Source organism: Ovis aries, chromosome 3 (genome assembly GCF_016772045.2).
Source record: "Ovis aries strain OAR_USU_Benz2616 breed Rambouillet chromosome 3, ARS-UI_Ramb_v3.0, whole genome shotgun sequence".
NCBI lineage: Eukaryota > Metazoa > Chordata > Mammalia > Artiodactyla > Bovidae > Ovis > Ovis aries.
The window spans coordinates 189,810,122-189,831,532 of NC_056056.1; the positions used below are offsets into that span (position 1 = coordinate 189,810,122).

Consider the following 21,411-nt stretch of genomic DNA (forward strand, 5'->3'; position numbering starts at 1 on the left):
GAATTTTCCAGGCAAGAATACTAGAGTGGGTAGCCATTCCCTTCTCCAGGGGATGTTCTCGTCCAGGAATTGAACCTGGTTCTCCTGCACTTCAGGCAGATTCTTTACCATTTAAGCCACCAGGAAAACCCATATAATAGCATCCGTGCTAAGTCGCTTCAGTCATGTCCCACTCTGTGCAACTCTATGGACTGTAGCCTGCCAAGCTCCTCTGTCCATGGGATTCTCTAGGCAAGAATACTGGAGTGGGTTGCTGTGTCCTCCTGCAGGAGAACTTCCCAACCCAGGGATGGAACCTGCATCTCTTACATCTCCTGCATTAGCAGGCTGGTTCTTTACTGCTGAGCCAGCATGGAAGCCCGTATAATAGCGTACTTTGTATTAATTCTTATAGAAATAGATGTATACGGAGTTGTCAATAATCTAAACATACCTAGAAACAAGACTAGTTCAAAGAAGTTCTATTCATGTCACAATTGACTCTGCTACTTTACTACTGATAGATGTTTAAGATACTATATTTGCAAGTCATATTTAACAAATATTGATGAAGTGCCTTGGCAAAACACTGTGCGTGGTGCTAAGGCTTTGTATAGATGATGAAGGGCATATTTTTCACTCCACAACATTCCTTTCCATCTTATCTCCGAGTTTCTCATTTCTCTAGGTTATAAGCTCTGGGCAGAAATCATGTTTTAGAGTGCAAAAAGGAAAATTGGAGGTGGGGGGGGAAGGACATAATAAATGGTCTTAGGAGAAAGAAAGAAGGACTCTAAGATGATAAAAGCTACGAGAAGGAAGTTATGACTTTGAGTTTTATTAATTAAAGAAAGAATACATTTGAATCTGTTCTGATGAGGTGGATGAAACTGGAGCCGATTATACAGAGTGAAGTAAGCCAGAAAGAAAAACACCAATACAGTATACTGACACATATATATGGAATTTAGAAAGATGATAATGATAACCCTGTATGTGAGACAGCAAAAGAGACACAGATGTATAGAACAGTCTTTTGGACTCTGTGGGAGAGGGAGAGGGTGGCATGATTTGGGAGAATGGCATTGAAACATGTATACTATCATGTAAGAAATGAATCGCCAGTCTATGTTCAATACAGGATACAGGATGCTTGGGGCTGGTGCACTGGGATGACCCAGAGAGATGATATGCGGAGGGTGGTGGGAGGGGGGTTCAGGATTGGGAACTCATGTACACCCATGGCGGATTCATGTCAATGTATGGCAAAACCAATACAGTATTGTAAAGTAAAATTTAAAAAAAAAAGAAATATATGGATAAAGACTCAATATCATCAAGGTAATCAGTGCTTCCTGACTTCATCTACAAGTTCAATGCAATCCCACTCAAAATCTTAGAAGGTTACTTTGTAAATATTGACAAACTTACTCTAAATTTAATACAGAAAGGCAAAAGACCCAGAGTAGCCAACAGAATATTGGAGAGGAACAGAGTTGGGGAATGATACTACCTGACTTCAAAATCTATTATAAAGTTACAGTAATCAAGATGATATGGTATTGACGAAAGCATAGACAAATAAATCAGTGGAACAGAGGAGAGAGCCTATAAAGAGACCCACACAAATATCACCAACTGACCTTTGACAAGGGCTTCCCTGGTGGCTCAGATGATAAAGAAACTGCCTGCAATGCAGGATATCCTGATTCAGTCCCTAGATCAGGAAGATCCCCTGGAGAAGGGAGTGGCTACCCACTCCAGTATTCTTGCCTGGAGAATTCCATGGACAAAGGAGCCTGATGGGCTACAGTCCATGGGATCGAAAAGAGCAACACAACTGAGTGACTAACACTTTCAATTTTCTTTGACAAAGGAGCAAAGATAATACATTATAGCAAAGATAGGTTTCTCAATAAATGGTACTGGAATAACTGAATATCTATGTGCAAAGGAGTGGAACTCAACACAGACCTTACACCTTTCACAAAACCTAACTCAAAATGGATCTTAGACCTAAATGTTGAAACACAAAACTATATAACTCCTTGAAGAGAGCATAGAAAAAAAATATAATGACCTTGGATCTGGCGATGACTTTTTAGATACAACACAAAAGGCAAAATTTGTGAAAGAAAAAAAGTCGACAAGTTGGACTTCATTAAAAAAATAAAACAAAATTTCCATTTTGTGAAAGTCACTGTTAAGAGAATGAAAAGACAAGTAATGACTGCTTTAAAAAAACTGGCAAAACACATATCTGACAAAGGACTGGTATCCAAAATATCCAAAGAAATCTTAAAACTCATTATAAGAAATAAGAAAACAACCAGATTCAAAGATGGGCAAAAGATCTGAAGAAACCCCTCACCAAAGAAAATATAGATGGCAAAGTAGCCTATGAAAATATGCTCTACATCATAGGTTATCAGGGAAATGCAAATTAAAATAACAATGAGATACTAGTATATACACTATTAGAATGGCCAAAATCCAGAATACTGACAGCACCAAATGCTAATGAGGACATGTCGAAGAACTCTCATTCATTCCTGATGGGAATACAAAAGGGTACAGACACTTTGGAAGACAATATGTCAGTTTCTTAGACCTGAACTTGCGCTTTTATCATAAGATCTAGCAATTGCACTCTTTGGTAATTACCCAAAGAATTAAAGACCTGTCCACACAAAAACCTAGCAGTTCTATCGCAGTTTTATCCATGATCGCTAAAACTTGAAAGTTACAGAGATATCCTTCAATAAATGGATGGATACACAAATTGTAGTACATCTAGACAATGGAATACCATTAACAATAAAAAGAAAAGAGCTATTAAGTCATGAAAAGACATGGAAGAAACCTAACTGTACATTGCTAAGTGAAAGAAATCAATCTAAAAAGTTTATTACATGTGTGATTCCAAACATATGACATTCATTTCAGTTCAGTCACTCAGTCGTGTCCGACTCTTTGCGACCCCATGAACTGCAGCATGCCAGGCCTCCCTGTCCATCACCATCTCCCGGAGTTCACTCAGACTCATGTCCATTGAGTCGGTGATGCCATCCAGCCATCTCATCCTCTGTCATCCCCTTCTCCTCCTGCCCCTAATCCCTCCCAGCATCAGGGTCTTTTCCAATGAGTCAACTCTTCACATGAGGTGGCCAAAGTACTGGAGTTTCAGCTTCAGCATCATTCCTTCCAGTGAACACCCAGGACTGGTCGCCTTTAGGATGGACTGGTTGGATCTCCTTGTAGTCCAAGGGACTCTCAAGAGTCTTCCCCCACACCACAGTTCAAAAGCATCAATTCTTCAGTGCTCAGCTTCATTCACAGTCCAACTCTCACATCCATACATGACCACAGGAAAACCATAGCCTTGACTAGACGGACCTTTGTTGACAGAGTAATGTCTCTGCTTTTGAACATGCTATCTAGGTTGGTCATAACTTTCCTTCCAAGGAGTAAGTGTCTTTTAATTTCATGGCTGCAATCACCATCTGCAGTGATTTTGGAGCCCCCCAAAATAAAGTCTGACACTGTTTCCACTGTTTCCCATCTATTTCCCATGAAGTGATGGGACTGGATGCCATGATCTTCGTTTTCTGAATGTTGAGCTTTAAGCCAACTTTTTCACTCTCCACTTTCACTTTCATCAAGATGTTTTTTAGTTCCTCTTCACTTTCTGCCATAAGGGTGGTGTCATCTGCATATCTGAGGTTATTGAGATTTCTCCCAGAAATCTTGATTCCGCTTGTGCTTCCAGCCCAGCGTTTCTCATGATGTACTCTGCATATAACTTAAATAAGCAAGGTGACAATATACAGCTTTGAAGTACTCCTTTTCCTATTTGGAACCAGTCTGTTGTTCCATATCCAGTTCTAACTGTTGCTTCCTGACCGGCATATAGGTTTCTCAAGAGGCAGAACAGGGAGTCTGGTATTCCCATCTCTTTCAGAATTTTCCACAGTTTATTGTGATCCACACAGTCAAAGGCTTTGGCATAGTCAACAAAGCAGAAACAGATGTTTTTATGGAACTCTCTGCTTTTTTGATGATCCAGTGCATGTTGGCAATTTGATCTCTGGTTCCTCTGCCTTTTCTAAAACCACCTTGAACATGTGGAAGTTCAGGGTACATGTATTGGTGAAGCCTGGCTTGTAGAATTTTGAGCATTACTTTACTAGCATGTGAGATGAGTGCAATTGTTCGGTCGTTTGAGCATTCTTTGGCATTGCCTTTCTTTGGGATTGGAATGAAAACTGACCTTTTCCAGTCCTGTGGCCACTGCTGAGGTTTCCAAATTTGCTGGCATGTTGAGTTCAGTACTTTCACAGCATTATCTTTCAGAAGTTTAAATAGCTCAACTGGAATTCCATCCCTCCACTAGCTTTGTTTGTAGTGATGCTTCCTAAGGCCCACTTGACTTCACATTCCAGGATGTCTGGCTCTAGGTGAGTGATCACACCATCATGATTATCTTGGTCATGAAGATCTTTTTTGTACAATTCTTCTGTGTATTCTTGCCACTTCTTCTTAATATCTTCTGCTTCTGTTAGGTCCAGACCATTTCTGTCCTTTATCGAGCCCATCTTTGCATGAAATGTTCCCTTGGTATCTCTAATTTTCTTGAAGAGATCTCTAGTCTTTCCCAGTCTGTTGTTTTACTCTATTTCTTTGCACTGATCACTGAGGAAGGCTTTCTTATCTCTCCTTGCTATTCTTTGGAACTCTGCATTCAGATGCTTATATCTTTCCTTTTCTCCTTTGCTTTTCACTTCTCTTCTTTTCACAGCTATTTGTAAGGCCTCCCCAGACAGCCATTTTGCTTTTTTTGCATTTCTTTTCCATGGGGATGGTCTTGATCCCTGTCTCCTGTACAAAATCACAAACCTCTGTCCATAGTTCATCAGGCACTCTGTCTATCAGACCTAGTCCCTTAAATCTATTTCTCACTTCCAGTGTATAATCATAAGGGATTTGATTGAGGTCATACCTGAATAGTCTAGTGGTTTTTCCCACTTTCTTCAATTTAAGTCTGAATTTGGCAATAAGGAGTTCATGATATGAGCCACAGTCAGCTCCTGGTCTTGTTTTTGCTGATTGTATAGAGCGTCTCCATTTTTGGCTGCAAAGAATATAATCAGTCTGATTTTGGTGTTGACCATCTGGTGATGTCCATGTGTAGAGTCTTCTCTTGTGTTGTTGGAAGAGGGTGTTTGCTATGACCAGTGTGTTCTCTTGGCAAAACTCTATTAGTCTTTGCCCTGCTTCATTCCACATTCCAAGGCCAAATTTGCCTGTTACTCCAGGTGTTTCTTGACTTCCTACTTTTGCATTCCAGTCCCCTATAATGAAAAGAACATCTTTTTTGGGTGTTAGTTCTAAAGGGTCTTGTAGGTCTTCATAGAACCATTCAACTTCAGCTTCTTCAGCATTACTGGTTGGGGCATAGACTTGGATCACGGTGATATTGAATGGTTTGCCTTGGAAACAAACAGAGTTCATTCTGTCGTTTTTGAGATTGCACCCAAGTACTGCATTTCGGACTCTTTTGTTGACCATGATGCCTACTCCATTTCTTCTAAGGGATTCCTGCCCACAGTAGTAGATATAACGGTCATCTGAGTTAAATTCACCCATTCCAGTTCATTTTAGTTCGCTGATTCCTGACTCTTGCCATCTCCTGTTGGACCACTTCCAATTTGCCTTGATTGATGGACCTAACATTCCAGGTTCCTATGCAATATTGCTCTTTATAGCATCGAACCTTGCTTCTATCACCAGTCACATCCACAGCTGGGTGTTGTTTTTGCTTGGCTTCATCCCTTCATTCTTTTTGGAGTTATTTCTCCACTGATCTCCAGTAGCATATTGGGCACCTACTGACCTGGGGAGTTCCTCTTTCAGTATCCTATCATTTTACCTTTCCATACTATTCATGGGGTTCTCAAGGCAAGAATACTGAAGTGGTTTGCCATTCCCTTCTCCAGTGGACCACATTCTGTCAGACCTCTCCACCATGAACCGTCCATCTTGGGTGGCCCCACAGGGCATGGCTTAGTTTCATTGAGTTAGACAAGGCTGTGGTCCATGTAATCAGATTGGCTAGTTTTCTGTGAATATGGTTTCAGTGTGTCTGCCCTCTGATGCCCTCTCGCAACACCTACCATCTAACTTGTGCTTTTCTTACCTTGGACGTGGGGTATCGCTTCACGGGAATGGCAAAACTACAGACTGTAAAAAAATGCATGCTTGGCAGGGATAGGGGAAGGTTGAGATGAGTAGGTGGGGCACAGGGACTCTTAGGGCAGTGAAACTCTTCTATATGAAACTGTAAATGGTGGACACATGTCTTTATACATTTGTCCAAACCCGTGGAATGTACAACTCAAAGTGAAAGTCGCTCAATTGTGTCCAGCTCTTTGTGACCCCATGGGCTATAGCCTGCCAGGCTCCCATGTCCATTGAATTCTCCAGGCAAGAATACTGGAGTGGGTAACTGTTTCCTTCTCCAGGGGATATTCCCAACCCAGGGTTTGAATCCAGGTCTCCCACATTGCTGGAGGATTCTCTACCAACTGAGCCACCAGGGAAGCCCAAGAATACTGGAGTGGGCAGCCTATCCCTTTTCCAGTGGATCTTCCTGCCCCAGGAATTGAACCACGGTCTCCTGCATTGCAGGCAAATTCTTTACCAGCTGAGCTACCAGGGAAAGTAGCAACACAAAGAGTGAATCCTAATGTAATATATGTACTTTAGTTGATAGTAATGTATTAGTATTGGTTCATGGGTTATAAAAAATGTAACAGGCAATGCAATATGTTAGTAATAGGGAAGCCTGGAAAAGGATGGGGAGATAGGGAAACTTTCTGTACTTTTCATCTAAATTTTCTAAAAACCTAAAACCGCTTTAAAAAATTAAGTATTAATTAAAAAGTAAGTAAAAGGATCTCATGTATAGCCTCCCTTGGAGGCAATTAACTATTCAATTAGCAAACAAGTTTTTAAGAGTCTTTCTAAAATCTGCTCTAATGTTTGCTTTTAGTGAGGGTCATATTATCTAATCATAAATTGTAATAGTTCATGAGAAAAGAGTTTGAAGTTCTTACTATAGCAACTGTATTTGAATCATCACAATGTTTTTATGCCAGAATTTTCCAAATTAAAAGTGTTAGTCCTACAAGATGGTCTTGGAAGAAAGTTTCTATGGTCAAATTATTTAGGAAAATACTGAATAATATTCCTCTATTGAAAATTCCTAATGCATATTTACATAATAAAATCTCCCAGAAGTGCTGCCCAAAAGAAATCAATTAGCTGTGGTTAGTTCAAACTTTTTCAATTGTTAAACCACAGAATACCATTTTTGAGTAAAACCTATTAAAATCCAAAGGATGTTAGTTCTGAAAAATGTACTTACCAAAGTCCTCATAAGGCACTTAAAAAATGCTTTATTTTAAATAAATTGTGCGTATGCTCAGTCGCTCAGTCATGTCCAACTCTGTGTACTGTTACCTACCAGGCTCCTCTGTTCATGGGATTTCCCAGGCAAGAATACTGGAGGGGGTTGCCATTTTTTCCTTCAGGGGATCTTCCCAAGCCAGGGATGAAATCCACGTCTCCTGCATCTCCTGCATTGCAAGTGGATTCTTTACCACTGAGCTACTGGAGAGATAAATAAATTGGGCCCAACTAATTTTTACAGCTGTGTTAAAGTAAACCTACAATATGCTATTGAATGTTCATGCACCCCAGCTCCATGCCACATTCATACTTTGAAATCCTATCCCCCAAAGATGATGGTGTTAGGAGATGAGAACGTTGGGAGGTATTCAGACATGAGGGCAGAGCCCTGGTGAATATTAGTACCTTAAAAAAGAGGCCACAGAGAAATCCCTAACTTCTACCATGTGAAGACAAAGCGAGAAGTCTTCTGCTGTGAAGAAGGAAGAGCGATCTCTCCAGAATGCAACCATCCCTGTGACTTTATGTTGGACTTGGTAGCCTCCAGGGCTGGGAAAAATAAATGTTTGCTGCTTAAGCTACACAGTCCATGGTAATTCATTATGCAGCCAAATTGACTAACACATAGTAAGTACCCTTTATTTTTCCTGGCTTCTTTAACCCAGCATAAATATTTTAAGATTCATCCATGTTGTTCCATGTATAGTTCATTTTGTTCATTATTGAATGTATTTTATTTCATGGCTACTCCAGCATTTTTTAATCCATTGATCCGTTAGTGAACATTTGGATTATTTCTGGTGTTTGGCTATTATAAAAGTTGCTATGCACATTTTTGTGCAAGTCTTTGTATAGACATATGTTTTCCTTTCCCTTAATATGTAGAAATGGAAAAGCTGAATTATATAGTAGGTTCATGCTTAATTCTTGAACTGTTTCTCAAAGTCATTGAACCATGTTATAGTCTCATAAGCAAGGTATACAAATTCTTTGTCAGTACTTGGGATGCTCAGACTTGCTAATTTTAACCATTTTAATAGATGTGTAGTAGTATCTGATTTTTTTATATTTACATTCCTTAGTGCCTATAGACACTGAGCAATTTTTCATGGGCTTATTTGCCATTTCGTAGATCTCTGATGAAAGGCTATTCATATCTTTTTCCCACTGAAAAAAATTGTGTTGTTTTCTTACTATGGAGATTAGAAAGTTCCTTATATATTTGGTATATGAGTTCTTTGTTAGAGACATGAAGTAAAGATATTTTCACTCAGTCTGTGACTTATCTTTTCATTCTCTCTTAACAGTGTCTTTCAAAGAGTGGAAGCTTTCAGTTTTGGTGATGTCTCATCTATCAACTTGTTTTTCCTTTTATGAATTGTGCTTCTGGTTTTGTATTTATTGAATTGTAAGGAATGGATGGGAGTTTTCGTTTGATTTTGGGTTTCGCACGTGGGTGTTCAGTTGTGCCGCCATCATTCATTTCAGAGGCTCCCCTTTCTCCACTGGATTGCCTTTACACGTTTGTTAGAAATCAGTTGCCCAGGACTTCCCTAGTGGTACAGTGAATGAGAATCTGCTTGCCAATGCAGGGGACGTGGGTTTGATCCCTAGTCTGGGGGGCAGGAGGAAAAGGGGACGACAGAGGATGAGATGGCTGGATGGCATCACTGACTCGATGGACGTGAGTCTGAGTGAACTCCGAGAGTTGGTGATGGACAGGGAGGCCTGGCGTGCTGCGATTCATGGGGTCGCAAAGAGTCGGACACGGCTGAGCGACTGAACTGAACTGAACTGGGAAGATCCACAGAGCATGGAGCAGTTAAGCTTGCGCACAACTACCGAGCCTGCATGCTGTAACTACTGAAGCCTGTGCACCTGGAGCCTATGCGCCGTAACAGGAGAAGCCACAGCAATGAGAGGCGCTCACACCACGACATACCCCTGCTCCCCGCAGCTCGAGAAATCCCACGTATAGCAGTGAAGACTCAGTGCAACCGAAATTAATAAATAAGTAATTAATCTAAAAAATCAGTTTCCCACCTATTTAGCCCACAGGAAACTCAAGAGATAATAAATGATATCAGACTGTAATTGTAGATTTGTTTATTTCTCCTTTAAGTTATATCCATTTTGCTTCACATGTGCTGAAGCTCCATTGTTAGGTGTCTAAATGTTAAGGATTATTGGCCTCCTGATGGACTGACCCCCTTTATCATTATGAAATGCTTCTCTATCCATGGTAATGTTTGCTCTGATATTAATGGAGTCACTCCAGCTTTCTGATTCACACTGGCAGTCTACATAGATTTGTATCCTTTACATTTAACTCATTTGTAGCTTTTATACCAAACTATATACTTGGCTTTATTTTACCCAATCTAACAAGCTCTGTCTTTAATTAATGTTTCAGATCTTTTATATTCAATGGGATTATTTTAACCTATCATGCTATTTATTTTCTATTTACCCTATGTATTGATTGTATTTTCTCTCTTTCTCACTGATAGTTTTAGATTGAGTTGTTTTGTTTTGGATTTCACATCATCTCCTTTGTTAGTGTATTAGCTATAGCTAACTTTTTGCATTAGTTTAGTTGTTGCTTTAGGATTATAGCATTCATCTTTAACTTATCACAGTTTAACTTCAAGACTTGTATATTTCAAGTATAACGTCCTTCTAAAACATTACCTCCATTGTCCCCTCCCAGTCATTGTGTTGTTCTCATACATTATACTCTATGTATGTTATAATCACCACAATGTCTTATTAGTATTTCGACTCAATCTATTAATTACCTTTTAAAGAGATTTAAATAATATATTCTTTAAAAAATATTTATCAGGGTAGTTACTTACCATTTCTGGTCTTCTTTATTCTCTTTTGCAGGTCCAAGTTTTTATCAGATATCATTTCATTCTGCTTGAAGGATTTACTTTAACACGTTTTGTAGTTATGTTATCTGATTATTATTTTTTCTTTTATTTGTATGAAAAAGTGTTATTTCATCTTTAAGATATTTTCATTGGGTGAAAGTTCATATGTTGACAACTCTGTTTTTTTTTTTTTTAAATTTAGTCCTTTAAAGATGTTGCTTCAGTTCCTTATAGCTTGCATTGTTTCAGTGAGAAATCAGTCACTGTTTTCATTGTTCCTCTGTATGTATCGTCTCCAAGGCAAACCATTCAATATCACAGTGATCCAAGTCTATGCCCCAACCAGTAACGCTGAAGAAACTGAAGTTGAACGGTTTTATGAAGACCTACAAGACCTTTTAAAACAAACACCCAAAAAAGATGTCCTTTTCATTATAGGGGACTGGAATACAAAAGTAGGAAGTCAGGAAATACCTGGAGTAACAGGCAAATTTGGCCTTGGAATGTGGAATGAAGCAGGGCAAAGACTAATAGAGTTTTGCCAAGAGAATGCACTGGTCATAGCAAACACCCTCTTCCAACAACACAAGAGAAGACTCTACACATGGACATCACCAGATGGTCAACACTGAAATCAGATCGACTATATTCTTTGCAGCCAAAGATGGAGAAGCTCTATACATTCAACAAAAACAAGGCCAGGAGCTGACTGTGGCTCAGATCATGAACTCCTTATTACCAAATTCAGACTTAAATTGAAGAAAGTAGGGAAAACCACTAGACCATTCAAGTATGACCTAAATCAAATCCCTTATGATTCTACAGTAGAATTGAGAAATAGATTTAAGGGCCTTGATCTGATGGATAGAGTGCCTGATGAACTATGGAATGAGGTTCGTGACATTGTACAAGAGACAGGGATCAAGACCATCCCCATGGAAAAGAAATGCAAAAAAAGCAAAATGGCTGTCTGGGGAGGCCTTACAAATAGCTGTGAAAAGAAGAGAGGCGAAAACCAAAGAAAAAAAGGAAAGATATAAGCATCTGAATGCAGAGTTCCAAAGAATAGCAAGAAGAGATAAGAAAGCCTTCTTCAGCGATCAATGCAAAGAAATAAAGGAAAAGAACAGAATGGGAAAGACTAGAGATCTCGTCAAGAAAATTAGAGATACCAAGAGAACATTTCATGCAAAGATGGGCTCGATAAAGGACAGAAATGGTCTGGACCTAACAGAAGCAAAAGATATTAAGAAGAGGTGGCAAGAATACATGGAAGAACTGTACAAAAAAGATCTTCACGACCCAGATAATCATGATGATGTGATCACTAATCTAGAGCCAGACATCCTGGAATGTGAAGTCAAGTGGGCCTTAGAACGCATCACTACAAACAAAGCTAGTGGAGGTGATGGAATTCCAGTGGAGCTGTTTCAAATCCTGAAAGATGATGCTGTGAAAGTACTGAACTCAACATGCCAGCAAATTTGGAAACCTCAGCAGTTGCCACAGGACTGGAAAAGGTCAGTTTTCATTCCAATCCCAAAGAAAGGCAATGCCAAAGAATGCTCAAACAACCGCACAATTGCACTCATCTCACACGCTGGTAAAGTAATGCTCAAAATTCTACAAGCCAGACTTCAGCAATACGTGAACCGTGAACTCCCTGATGTTCAAGCCGGTTTTAGAAAAGGCAGAGGAACCGGAGATCAAATTGCCAACATCTGCTGGATCATGGAAAAAGCAAGAGAGTTCCAGAAAAACATCTATTTCTGCTTTATTGACTATGCCAAAGCCTTTGACTGTGTGGATCACAATAAACTGTGGAAAAATCTGAAAGAGATGGGAATACAGACCACCTGACCTGCCTCTTGAGAAATCTGTATGCAGGTCAGGAAGCAACGGTTAGAACTGGACATGGAACAACAGACTGGTTCCAAATAGAAAAGGAGTACTTCAAAGCTGTATATTGTCACCCTGCTTATTTAATTTATATGCAGAATACATCATGAGAAACGCTGGACTGGAAGAAACACAAGCTGGAATCAAGATTTCTGGGAGAAATCTCAATAACCTCAGATATGCAGATGACACCACCCTTATGGCAGAAAGTGAAGAGGAACGAAAAAGCCTCTTGATGAAAGTGAAAGAGGAGAGTGAAAAAGTTAGCTTAAAGCTCAACATTCAGAAAACGAAGATCATGGCATCCGGTCCCATCACTCCATGGGAAATAGATGGGGAAACAGTGGAAACAGTGTCAGACTTTATTTTTTGGGGCTCCAAAATCACTGCAGATGGTGACTGCAGCCATGAAATCAAAATTCACTTACTCCTTGGAAGAAAAGTTATGACCAACCTAGATAGTATATTCAAAAGCAGAGACATTACTTTGCTGACTAAGATCCGTCTAGTCAAGGCTGTGGTTTTTCCTGTGGTCATGTATGGATGTGAGAGTTGGACTGTGAAGAAGGCTGAGTGCCGACGTATTGATGCTTTTGAACTGTGGTGCTGGAGAAGACTCTTGAGAGTCTCTTGGACTGCAAGGAGATCCAACCAGTCCATTCTGAAGGAGATCAACCCTGGAATTTCTTTGGAAGAAATGATGCTAAAGCTGAAGCTCCAGTACTTTGGCCACCTCATGCGAAGAGTTGACTTATTGGAAAAAACTTTGATACTGGGAGGGATTGGGGGCAGGAGAAGAAGGGGGCGACAGAGGATGAGATGGCTGGATGGCATCACGGACTCCATGGACGTGATTCTGAGTGAACTCCGGGAGATGGTGATGGACAGGGAGGCCTGGTGTGCTGCGATTCATGGGGTCGCAGAGTTGGACACGAGTGAGCAACTGAACTGAACTGATGATATCACCCACCCCACCCCACCCCCATGTAACTTTTAAGATTTACTCTCTAATTTGGTCCTCAGGAATTTTGTTAAGATGTACCTTGGTTATCTTATTAATTATGCTAGGAGATTTTTGGAGCATTTAAATTTGTATGTTTATCATTTTTATCAACTTTGGAAACATTTGATAATTATTTCTTCAAATATTTTTCTCCCACTTCATTGAGGACTCTAATTATACATATATTTGGCTACTTGAAAGAATACCATAGTTCACTGATGGCTTTATTTATCTATCTGTGTTTCATTTTGGATGGTATTTATGGCTATGACTTCAAGGACACTGAACTTTTCTTCTGAAATGTCTAACCTGTTTTTAATCTCATCCAGGGCATTTTTTACTTCAGTATTATAGATTTCATCTCTAAAAGTTCAATTTCTGTCATTTTTATATTTTATGTATCTGTATTTAACATGTCAATTTTTCTGCTAGCTTTTTGAACATTTGAGATGTGATAGTAATTATTGATTTACTGCTTTTGTCTATCAGTTCTACCCACCTGTGTTATTTCTGAATCAGTTTGGTTTTTAATCTAGGGCTAATTATTTTCCCACACTGTTGAGGCAAAACCCTTATTCATATTCTAATTATGTCTCATGGGTTTTCCGTTTTGGCTATTGGGATTAGAGCCTGTGTCCTGGCCCTATTTGAGCTTCAGTTATTGTTCTAATAATTTCTACTGGATCCCAGTGTGGATAGTTTCCTCAGACATACACCTAATCAGTACTCAACTGAATTCTTGAGAGGGACTACAGTTCTTTTGAGTTCTGTCTTTGTGCAGCCCTCTCCTCTTCTGTCAGAGAAGGCAATGGCACCCCACTCCAGCACTCTTGCCTGGAAAATCCCATGGACTGAGGAGCCTGGTGGGCTTCCGTCTATGGGGTTGCACAGAGTCGGACACGACTGAAGCGACTCAGCAGCAGCAGCAGCTCCTCTTCTGTACTGTGCCCTGAGAACTGCAGCCACCTTGACTTTCCCAGGTTCCTGGCTCTGTCTGCTTATTTCAGGGAAACTGCCAGACTCTGCCTCAGTTCTCCTCTGTGCTACCAGTCAGAAAATGTTCTCCAAGCAGTAGGCTGTAGCAGTTACACCGCCTCACTTTACTTGCTTTCCTCCTTATAAGGTCATTGTTCTTTGTTGCTTGATGTCCTGTAGTTTCATATATTTTGCCCATCTTCACAGTTGTTTTAAGTAGGAGGGTAAATTCTTATCCTTTCACTCCATCTTGACTGGACATGGAATTCTGAGTTAACAATTATAACAATTAGGTCCTCAGTGGAAGAGGAACTTAACATTTACTGAGGGTTTCCTATTTGGGGCACTGTGTTCAGTTCACGTTATCTCAAGCACAATGAGAAATAAATACCATGAACTAAAACTGTAGATAAAACAGAGCTTGAAATCGTTTATACAAAACCACACAGCTAGTAAATAGGAGAGCTGAGATTTTAAATGTTGAGAAAGCCCAGTTTGTTTTCATTTTAAAGACATCGTCACCCTCGACACTTTATTAGACTTCTGCTAATAAATTTTCCTCCTTACAAGTGAATTTTAACAACCTACCACTAGTATTCCTTTGGAGCGTATGTGATGAGGCTTGGTTCATAGAAGCATGTATAATATATGCTTTTCCTAATTAAGCCCAATATGTCACATTGGTCCCACAGAAAGGATGGGAAAGATACCATAATGCATCTCAATGTGACCAAGTAAAAAATAAGTCAAAACCTATTTCCCACTGATGGCTTACTAGCATCATCTGTATATTCAAAGTCTTGATATATCATTTTTATGTGCTACTTGAAGCTGAGACCCTCACATGTTAGTGTGCTAGAAAAATTTTACTCTATAGCAAATGTGCGCTTTTTCTTTGTTAAAATTTTAAAAGTGGCATGATAAATGCTTTTAGCTACAATTTAAGGGGAAAGGGTATCTGACTGTTGCAAAATAATTTCTGGAGTCAATGTTTCTGGATTTATAATCACCTAAGAAGATACTTTAAAATTGATTTTTTCTTATCACAATATCCCTGTTGTATCACAAGGCAGACACAAGGTTTTGACCCCCTGGAATGACCCGTGATTAAGGCGGAACCAATGAGTTACCATAGAATGTTAGTGTAACCACCAGAACAGTGTTGTCTCTGCTTCATCTGAGCCTTCCCTGTGGCATTTTTCCTCTCCAGAAACCAGTTCTTCTCTATCACCATGCTGTGAAATATTACCTATGCTCTCTTGTCCTCAGAAGTACCTTTCCACAGCTAGGCAATGCCTGGAAACCATGTCCTCTCACTATTGAAATGAGAGAGCTTTTAAATTTAAATGTTGTCCTCATCTGCTCATCATCTGAAAATGAGAAACACTGAGATAAGTTGCTGATAATGTGTGCCTATCCAATACCTTCTAGTATACTCTTCCTAGATGATCAGAGTCCTTCTGGAACAGTTAAATAAATGAACAAAATTATCTCGGGTGCTAATTTCTGTACTGACTTTTAAATATCCTCTTTATAGCTGAATGCATTTACATCTGGCACTTAAGAACAAGCCACTTGGGGCAGGGGGAGCTGTTGAACATAAAATTTCATATAGATTGAGTGTAATGTGGAAACATTTGACATTTGAGTAAAGAAGAGAATTGGGAATTAGTCGGTTAAGAGCCAACTGTGTCTCAACCACATTCCAGATTTAGAAATACAATTGTTTACATAGTTCAGACAACACTTGCATTACATTTGCACTCTGAAATCCATGACATGAATAAGCTCCGTGAAAGGACAGTAGCTGCAGCTAGAGGTCCAATGAGATAAGAAGTTTTACACTTTAAAATTACAAACCCTTTATACTACTAGTTTAGGTGTCTTGCGTAGAGAAAGTGCTAAATAAATGTTTGCCAGGTCTGAGTCATAGATTGCTCATACCCATGAATACTGGAAAAGGTATGGAGAATTTGACTGCTTGTTCACTGATTCTTCAGGTCAGCCACTCCCTTGATGGCCCAGGGAACAGCCGCTTCTCTCACACCTTACAGCTTTGTATTTCTGACCCGCAGAGTGACGTTGTGGTGAGAATCGCACAGTTGATTGTAAGTTAGTCTGGTCAGTGGCAGCCAATGAATGTTGCCCATACTTGAATTTTCCACAAGCTTACGTATATGACTTATAACTTCTATAGTACCTTATTAAGGGCAGCTTGAAACAGTTCCAGCTGTAGTGGAAGCTTCAAATTTCATTTTAATTATGTGCAATAGTGTAGAAGCTCCCTTTCTTATAGGAAATGGGAAAGTCTCTTCCCATTTACCTTTCAGGAAATTGACCAACAGGCAGAAAAGGATGTGTACTCACTAGTTAATATCAGAAATGATAAAATGAGATTACATGTATGTAGCACATTATTAAACCAATTACCAGGTCTTATTCAAGAAGACATGACAATGTACCTGGTAATTCCTAGATATTTCCAGGAGGGAGACTGCACTTTCAAGCAGGTGGGAGTTGGAAGCACTGGGATTAGAAAATTAAAATTATTAACTGATTAGGTTAGATTGTTATTCCATATCTACACTTTGATTCCCTCAATTCCTTTAAACTTCTTTATTTAAATGCCCCTTAGTAGAGAAGTCTTTTTAAAAATTTTAATAACATTTCATTGACTCAGTGTAGCCAAAATAGTTTCATTTAAACATGTACTCAATAAAAATTAATGAGCCATTTCAGCTTTTGGTGCTGAATCTTCAAAACTCGGTGTATATGTGACACAGTGTATCTTAATGTGGACACTAAATTTTCTTTGGGAATTCTTTTTTTTTCCCTTTTCCATTATGGTTTATTATAGGATATTGAATATAGTTCCCTGTGCTATACAGTAAGACCTTGTTGCTTACCCATCCTATATAAAATAGTTTGCATCTGCTAATCCCAAACTCCCGATCCAGTGCTTCTCGGCTCTACCCACCACTAGGGCAATCACAAGTCTGTGAGAGATCACAAGACTGTGATCTTTTTTGATCATACTTTATCTCTATATAGAACCTTACTGTATTCTTCTTCTTTCTCTTTCTTCTTGCTCTGTTTTATTTTTCTTATTAGTACTTATGCTACCTAACATATATTTAGACTGATTTGTTTATTTTATATGAGCTGGGATTTTGGTTCATTTACTTCTATATCTCTAGCACTTAGAAGCATGTAGTAGGTGCTCCATCAAATGTTCAACAGATCAGCATTAATAAATATGATTGGCATGTGGATAATTTATTATTTATACAGTACCTACTCTGAATGATGCTAAAGCTGAAACTCCAATACTTTGGCCACCTCATGTGAAGAGTTGACTCATTGGAAAAGACTCTGATGCTGGGAGGGATTGGGGGCAGGAGGAGAAGGGGACGACCGAGGATGAGATGGCTGGATGACATCACCGACTCAATGGACATGAATTTGAGTGAACTCCAGGAGTTGGTGATGGACAGGGAGGCCCGCGTGCTGCAATTCATGGGGTCGCAAAGAGTCGGACACAACTGAGCGACTGAACTGAACTCTGAACAAGACTTTGCTGTGCTGTGCTTAGTCACTCAGTCATGTCCAACTCTTTGTAACACCATGGACTGCAGCCCGCCAGGCTCCTGTGTTCATGGGATTCTCCAGGCAAGAATATCAGAGTGGGTTGCCGTGCCCTCCCCCAGGGAGATCTTCCCAACCCAGGGATCAAACCCAGGTCTCCCTCATGAACAAGGCTTTAGGCAGACATTAAAAGCCCCAAACTTATAGATCCTAGCTGCCTTCATGGAGTTTGCTATTTTGTGGGATAATCAAGTGAAGCCTAAGTATTCAGTTTTCTCAGTAACTTCCCGCTTTATTCTCTCCTCTCAAAATCTAGCAGTACTGCCAAGGAAACAGCACCATTCACAGGTTTATAGACCCTCAGACTGTCTTTATGACTTCGTCTCCTCTTGAACTTCAAAACTGACTTTGATCTTCATTTTAGTGTTTAGAGAAAGCTAGCTAGCACATGGTGAGCTTTGCCATTGTATCTGTTTGGCTGACATAATTGTTCAGCTCTTGAGGTCAGAGGATCCACAAAGGACAATGACTGTATTGAAGGGACGAAATATTTGTCTGACACTTTCCTTCTAGAGGACATCCATCTTGACTCACCTACTTGTCTTGGGTCTGAGGTTAAGTTGTATTTCCATGACATAATCTGCAAAATTTCTCAGCAGTTTCTCAGAAAGTAGCGTCCCCTCTCCTCAACACCATCATTCCTTCCCTAGAAAATACAGAGTGAAAATTATTCCACTTAGAAACGGGAAGACATTTGGCATTTGGCTGACCAGAATGGAATCAGGTTGTTTGGTGTTAAAACAGAAGCTCAATTCTGCTAGGGCAGAATGGCACAGCAGAGAAAAATCAACTGAGAGGCCAGAGGACTTGCATTTGAATCTAAGTTACATACATGCTGGCTCTGTGACCTTGGGCATTTAATCTCTTCAAGCTTCAGTTTGCCCTGCTGAATAAATGCCAAGGGTAATAGCAGTCCTTATCTCCTATGAAAGTTTTGAAGATTAAATAAAAGAACATATGTAAAATGCACTTAGCACTTGGTGCCCAGTCTCAAAACTTTTCCTATCATTAACATTAGAATAACAGACCTCTTAATATTAGACATTTGGAATAAAGCATAACATAGATACTAGATACAGACCAACTTAAACAGTATCTTCTCTTAGTTTTAAATTGCAGTGTTAAAAATGAGAGATTTGTTTTGCATTTTCCAACTGTTATATGTCAGCACACGTCTAGAACTAACCCTTGTATGTGAATATTTGCATGTTTGTATATATGCGTGAACTGAACAGTTGATTGATCAACCCAAAGATGTTTATATCCTGATTCCCCCAATCAAATAAAAAATTATCATTAGCTTTTTGCATCTCCCATCTCATACATCACCATACCTCAGAACCCACAAAATGCCCTTTTTGCTCCCTTGAGCTATGGAAATATTGAATTCCTCTACATTTAAACAAATTAGATAAAATTTGTACAAATCAAGTTAAAGAGAACCACTAATTGATTGGATGCTGGGAAAGGTTGAGGGCAGAAGGAGTAGGGGGTGACAGAGGATGAGATAATTGGATAGCCTCACCAACTCAATAGATATGAGTTTGAGCAAACTCTGCAAGATAGTGAAGGACAGGGAACCTGGTCCATGGGATCACAAAGAGTCGGACACAATTTAGTAACTAAACGACAACAGCACCGATTGAAATGTCCTATAAAGCTTATCATTTTTCTGACGTGAAGTGACCAGTGTCACTTTCTTATTGTTTACTGATTTTTAAGTGATCAGTGTTTCAGAGAAAATAAAACATGGTTCCCACTGCTGCTGCAGCTGCTAAGTCGCTTCAGTTGTGTCCAAGTCTGTGCAATCCCATAGACGGCAGCTCACCAGGCTCCCCTGTCCCTGGGATTCTCTAGGCATTGCTTGACCTCAATACCAGGGTGAGGTTTGTTTTATTTTTTTGCATGAATTATTTTGTGTTAGAAGTGAATTATCAAAAAGTAAGGATCACAACAATGACAACCTTTGCAAGATCTCACCATTCAGGTGGAACCCAAATAGCACACTGGAGTAGACGTGGCTTCTGTCCTCTCGACTGTATGGCCATCAGAGATTAAGAGTTTCTTCAGGCTGACAGAACAAAATACTGAAAGCCACCTGGGGTGAAATAAATAACCTAGAGGTTGAGGGGTACATGAAGAAATATGTAGGAATTTTCTTTCACTTCTAAGCGAAGTCAATTTAGATTATGAGGGCATCGACCTGGCAGTTAGAAAGAAGAACTCTCTGTGAACTTGAGCAAATCATTTAACCTATCTGACTGGGCTTCCCATTCTAGGAAATAGGACATGCGAGCTAAGGACATGAGAACTAAGAAAAATAGCCAGAACTTATGAGGGTATTGGAATATAAAATAGTTCTTGGTAAATGTCACTTAGATTGTTTATATTAGAGAGAAGAAAATACAATGATGCAGAAGATTTAGAAAACTCTGGAGGTTCTATTATAGTATTACAATTTAAATCCTTTCCCTCCTTCAATTATTCTAGAAGTGTCATTGGGAAGATAACAGTCTTCTTGGACAGTAAATCACTGAATTGAAGGTCAAAAGACTTGAATTTAGATTCTTAAACGCCAAGACTATGGGAAAGCCGTTTAATCCTTCTGCATTTACTCATTTTACAAATTAAAATATCAGTACCACACTTGGAAAGCTATTGAGAGGATCAGAGTTTAAGAATCACTGATATTCTGAATGAATTGTCTTGCCGAGTGATTTTAAGGATTCTTTTCATAGGAAAAGTTAAGAGATCCAGTGGACATTTTTACCAGTTGCAATTAGAAAATGGAGAATGATATCAGTTTCTCTTTCTCTGAGTCTAATATAAATTATTATAGTTTACGATGAATTATCTTAGAACTAATTATTTTTCAATAAACCCACAAATAAAAAAAAAAACTGCATAGCTTGATGCAAATGTTCAGGGACCGTACATTCACTTTCTCCCTCTTCCTGAACAGTTCTGTTCAAATTGCATTAAATTGGGCTGAGCAAAGTAGGCTTCTGGGAATTGGGGTGGGCAGGTTGTACCAGAATGGCTAGAGCATGGTGTCACAGCCCAAATAGAGTGGGGGATCTACATGGGGTGGCAGCCTGGTCTGGGGTTTTTGGGTGAAGAACATTTATGCCAGTAGAAGAGGGAGGCAGTGGTAGCCACGGCAGATTGGCTACACAGTGGGGATTAATGAGAAATATGCAAATTTATTTGTACAAATAAGAAATAAGAACTATACAAAAGATAATGACAGCTAAGTTCCATACTGTCAGTGAAGGAGTACAAAGATGAATAGAGAAAACCAGAAGAAATCTATGGTATTGGACTGGAATTGGAAATAGCTGTTTGAACTCAGGCCTTTCAAAGAATGGAGCTAGATACAGGAGTAAATACATGTGTATGGATTAATAAGGAGCACGCCTAGCACAAATATCTCTAAGTACCGTTCTCTGCTAAAAAGAACCAGGACTTCTTGAAAAAAATGCCTGATCCTGGGTTCAGGCAGGAAAAGTATTAAATAAGTCTAGAACACAAATCCCATGGACAGAGGAACCTGGTGGGCTGCAG

The 21,411-nt window shown here is 39.4% G+C and overlaps 1 protein-coding gene across 11 annotated transcripts in view; it reads left to right on the forward strand.

Annotated features, from left to right (window-relative positions):
- The window catches only part of LMNTD1 (lamin tail domain containing 1), a 507,654-nt gene that overhangs the window by 200,054 nt on the left and 286,189 nt on the right, over window positions 1–21,411 (forward strand). Inside the window, exon 4 of one of the 11 annotated variants that reach the window (XM_060413311.1) lies at window positions 8,757–20,747. The exons of the other annotated variants lie outside the window; for them this stretch is intronic. Coding sequence (XP_060269294.1) covers window positions 11,202–12,185 — 984 coding nt within the window. The 5' untranslated portion in view covers window positions 8,757–11,201 and the 3' untranslated portion in view covers window positions 12,186–20,747. Of the gene's footprint in view, window positions 1–8,756; window positions 20,748–21,411 lie in introns of those variants that run through there. 11 annotated transcript variants of the gene reach the window in all.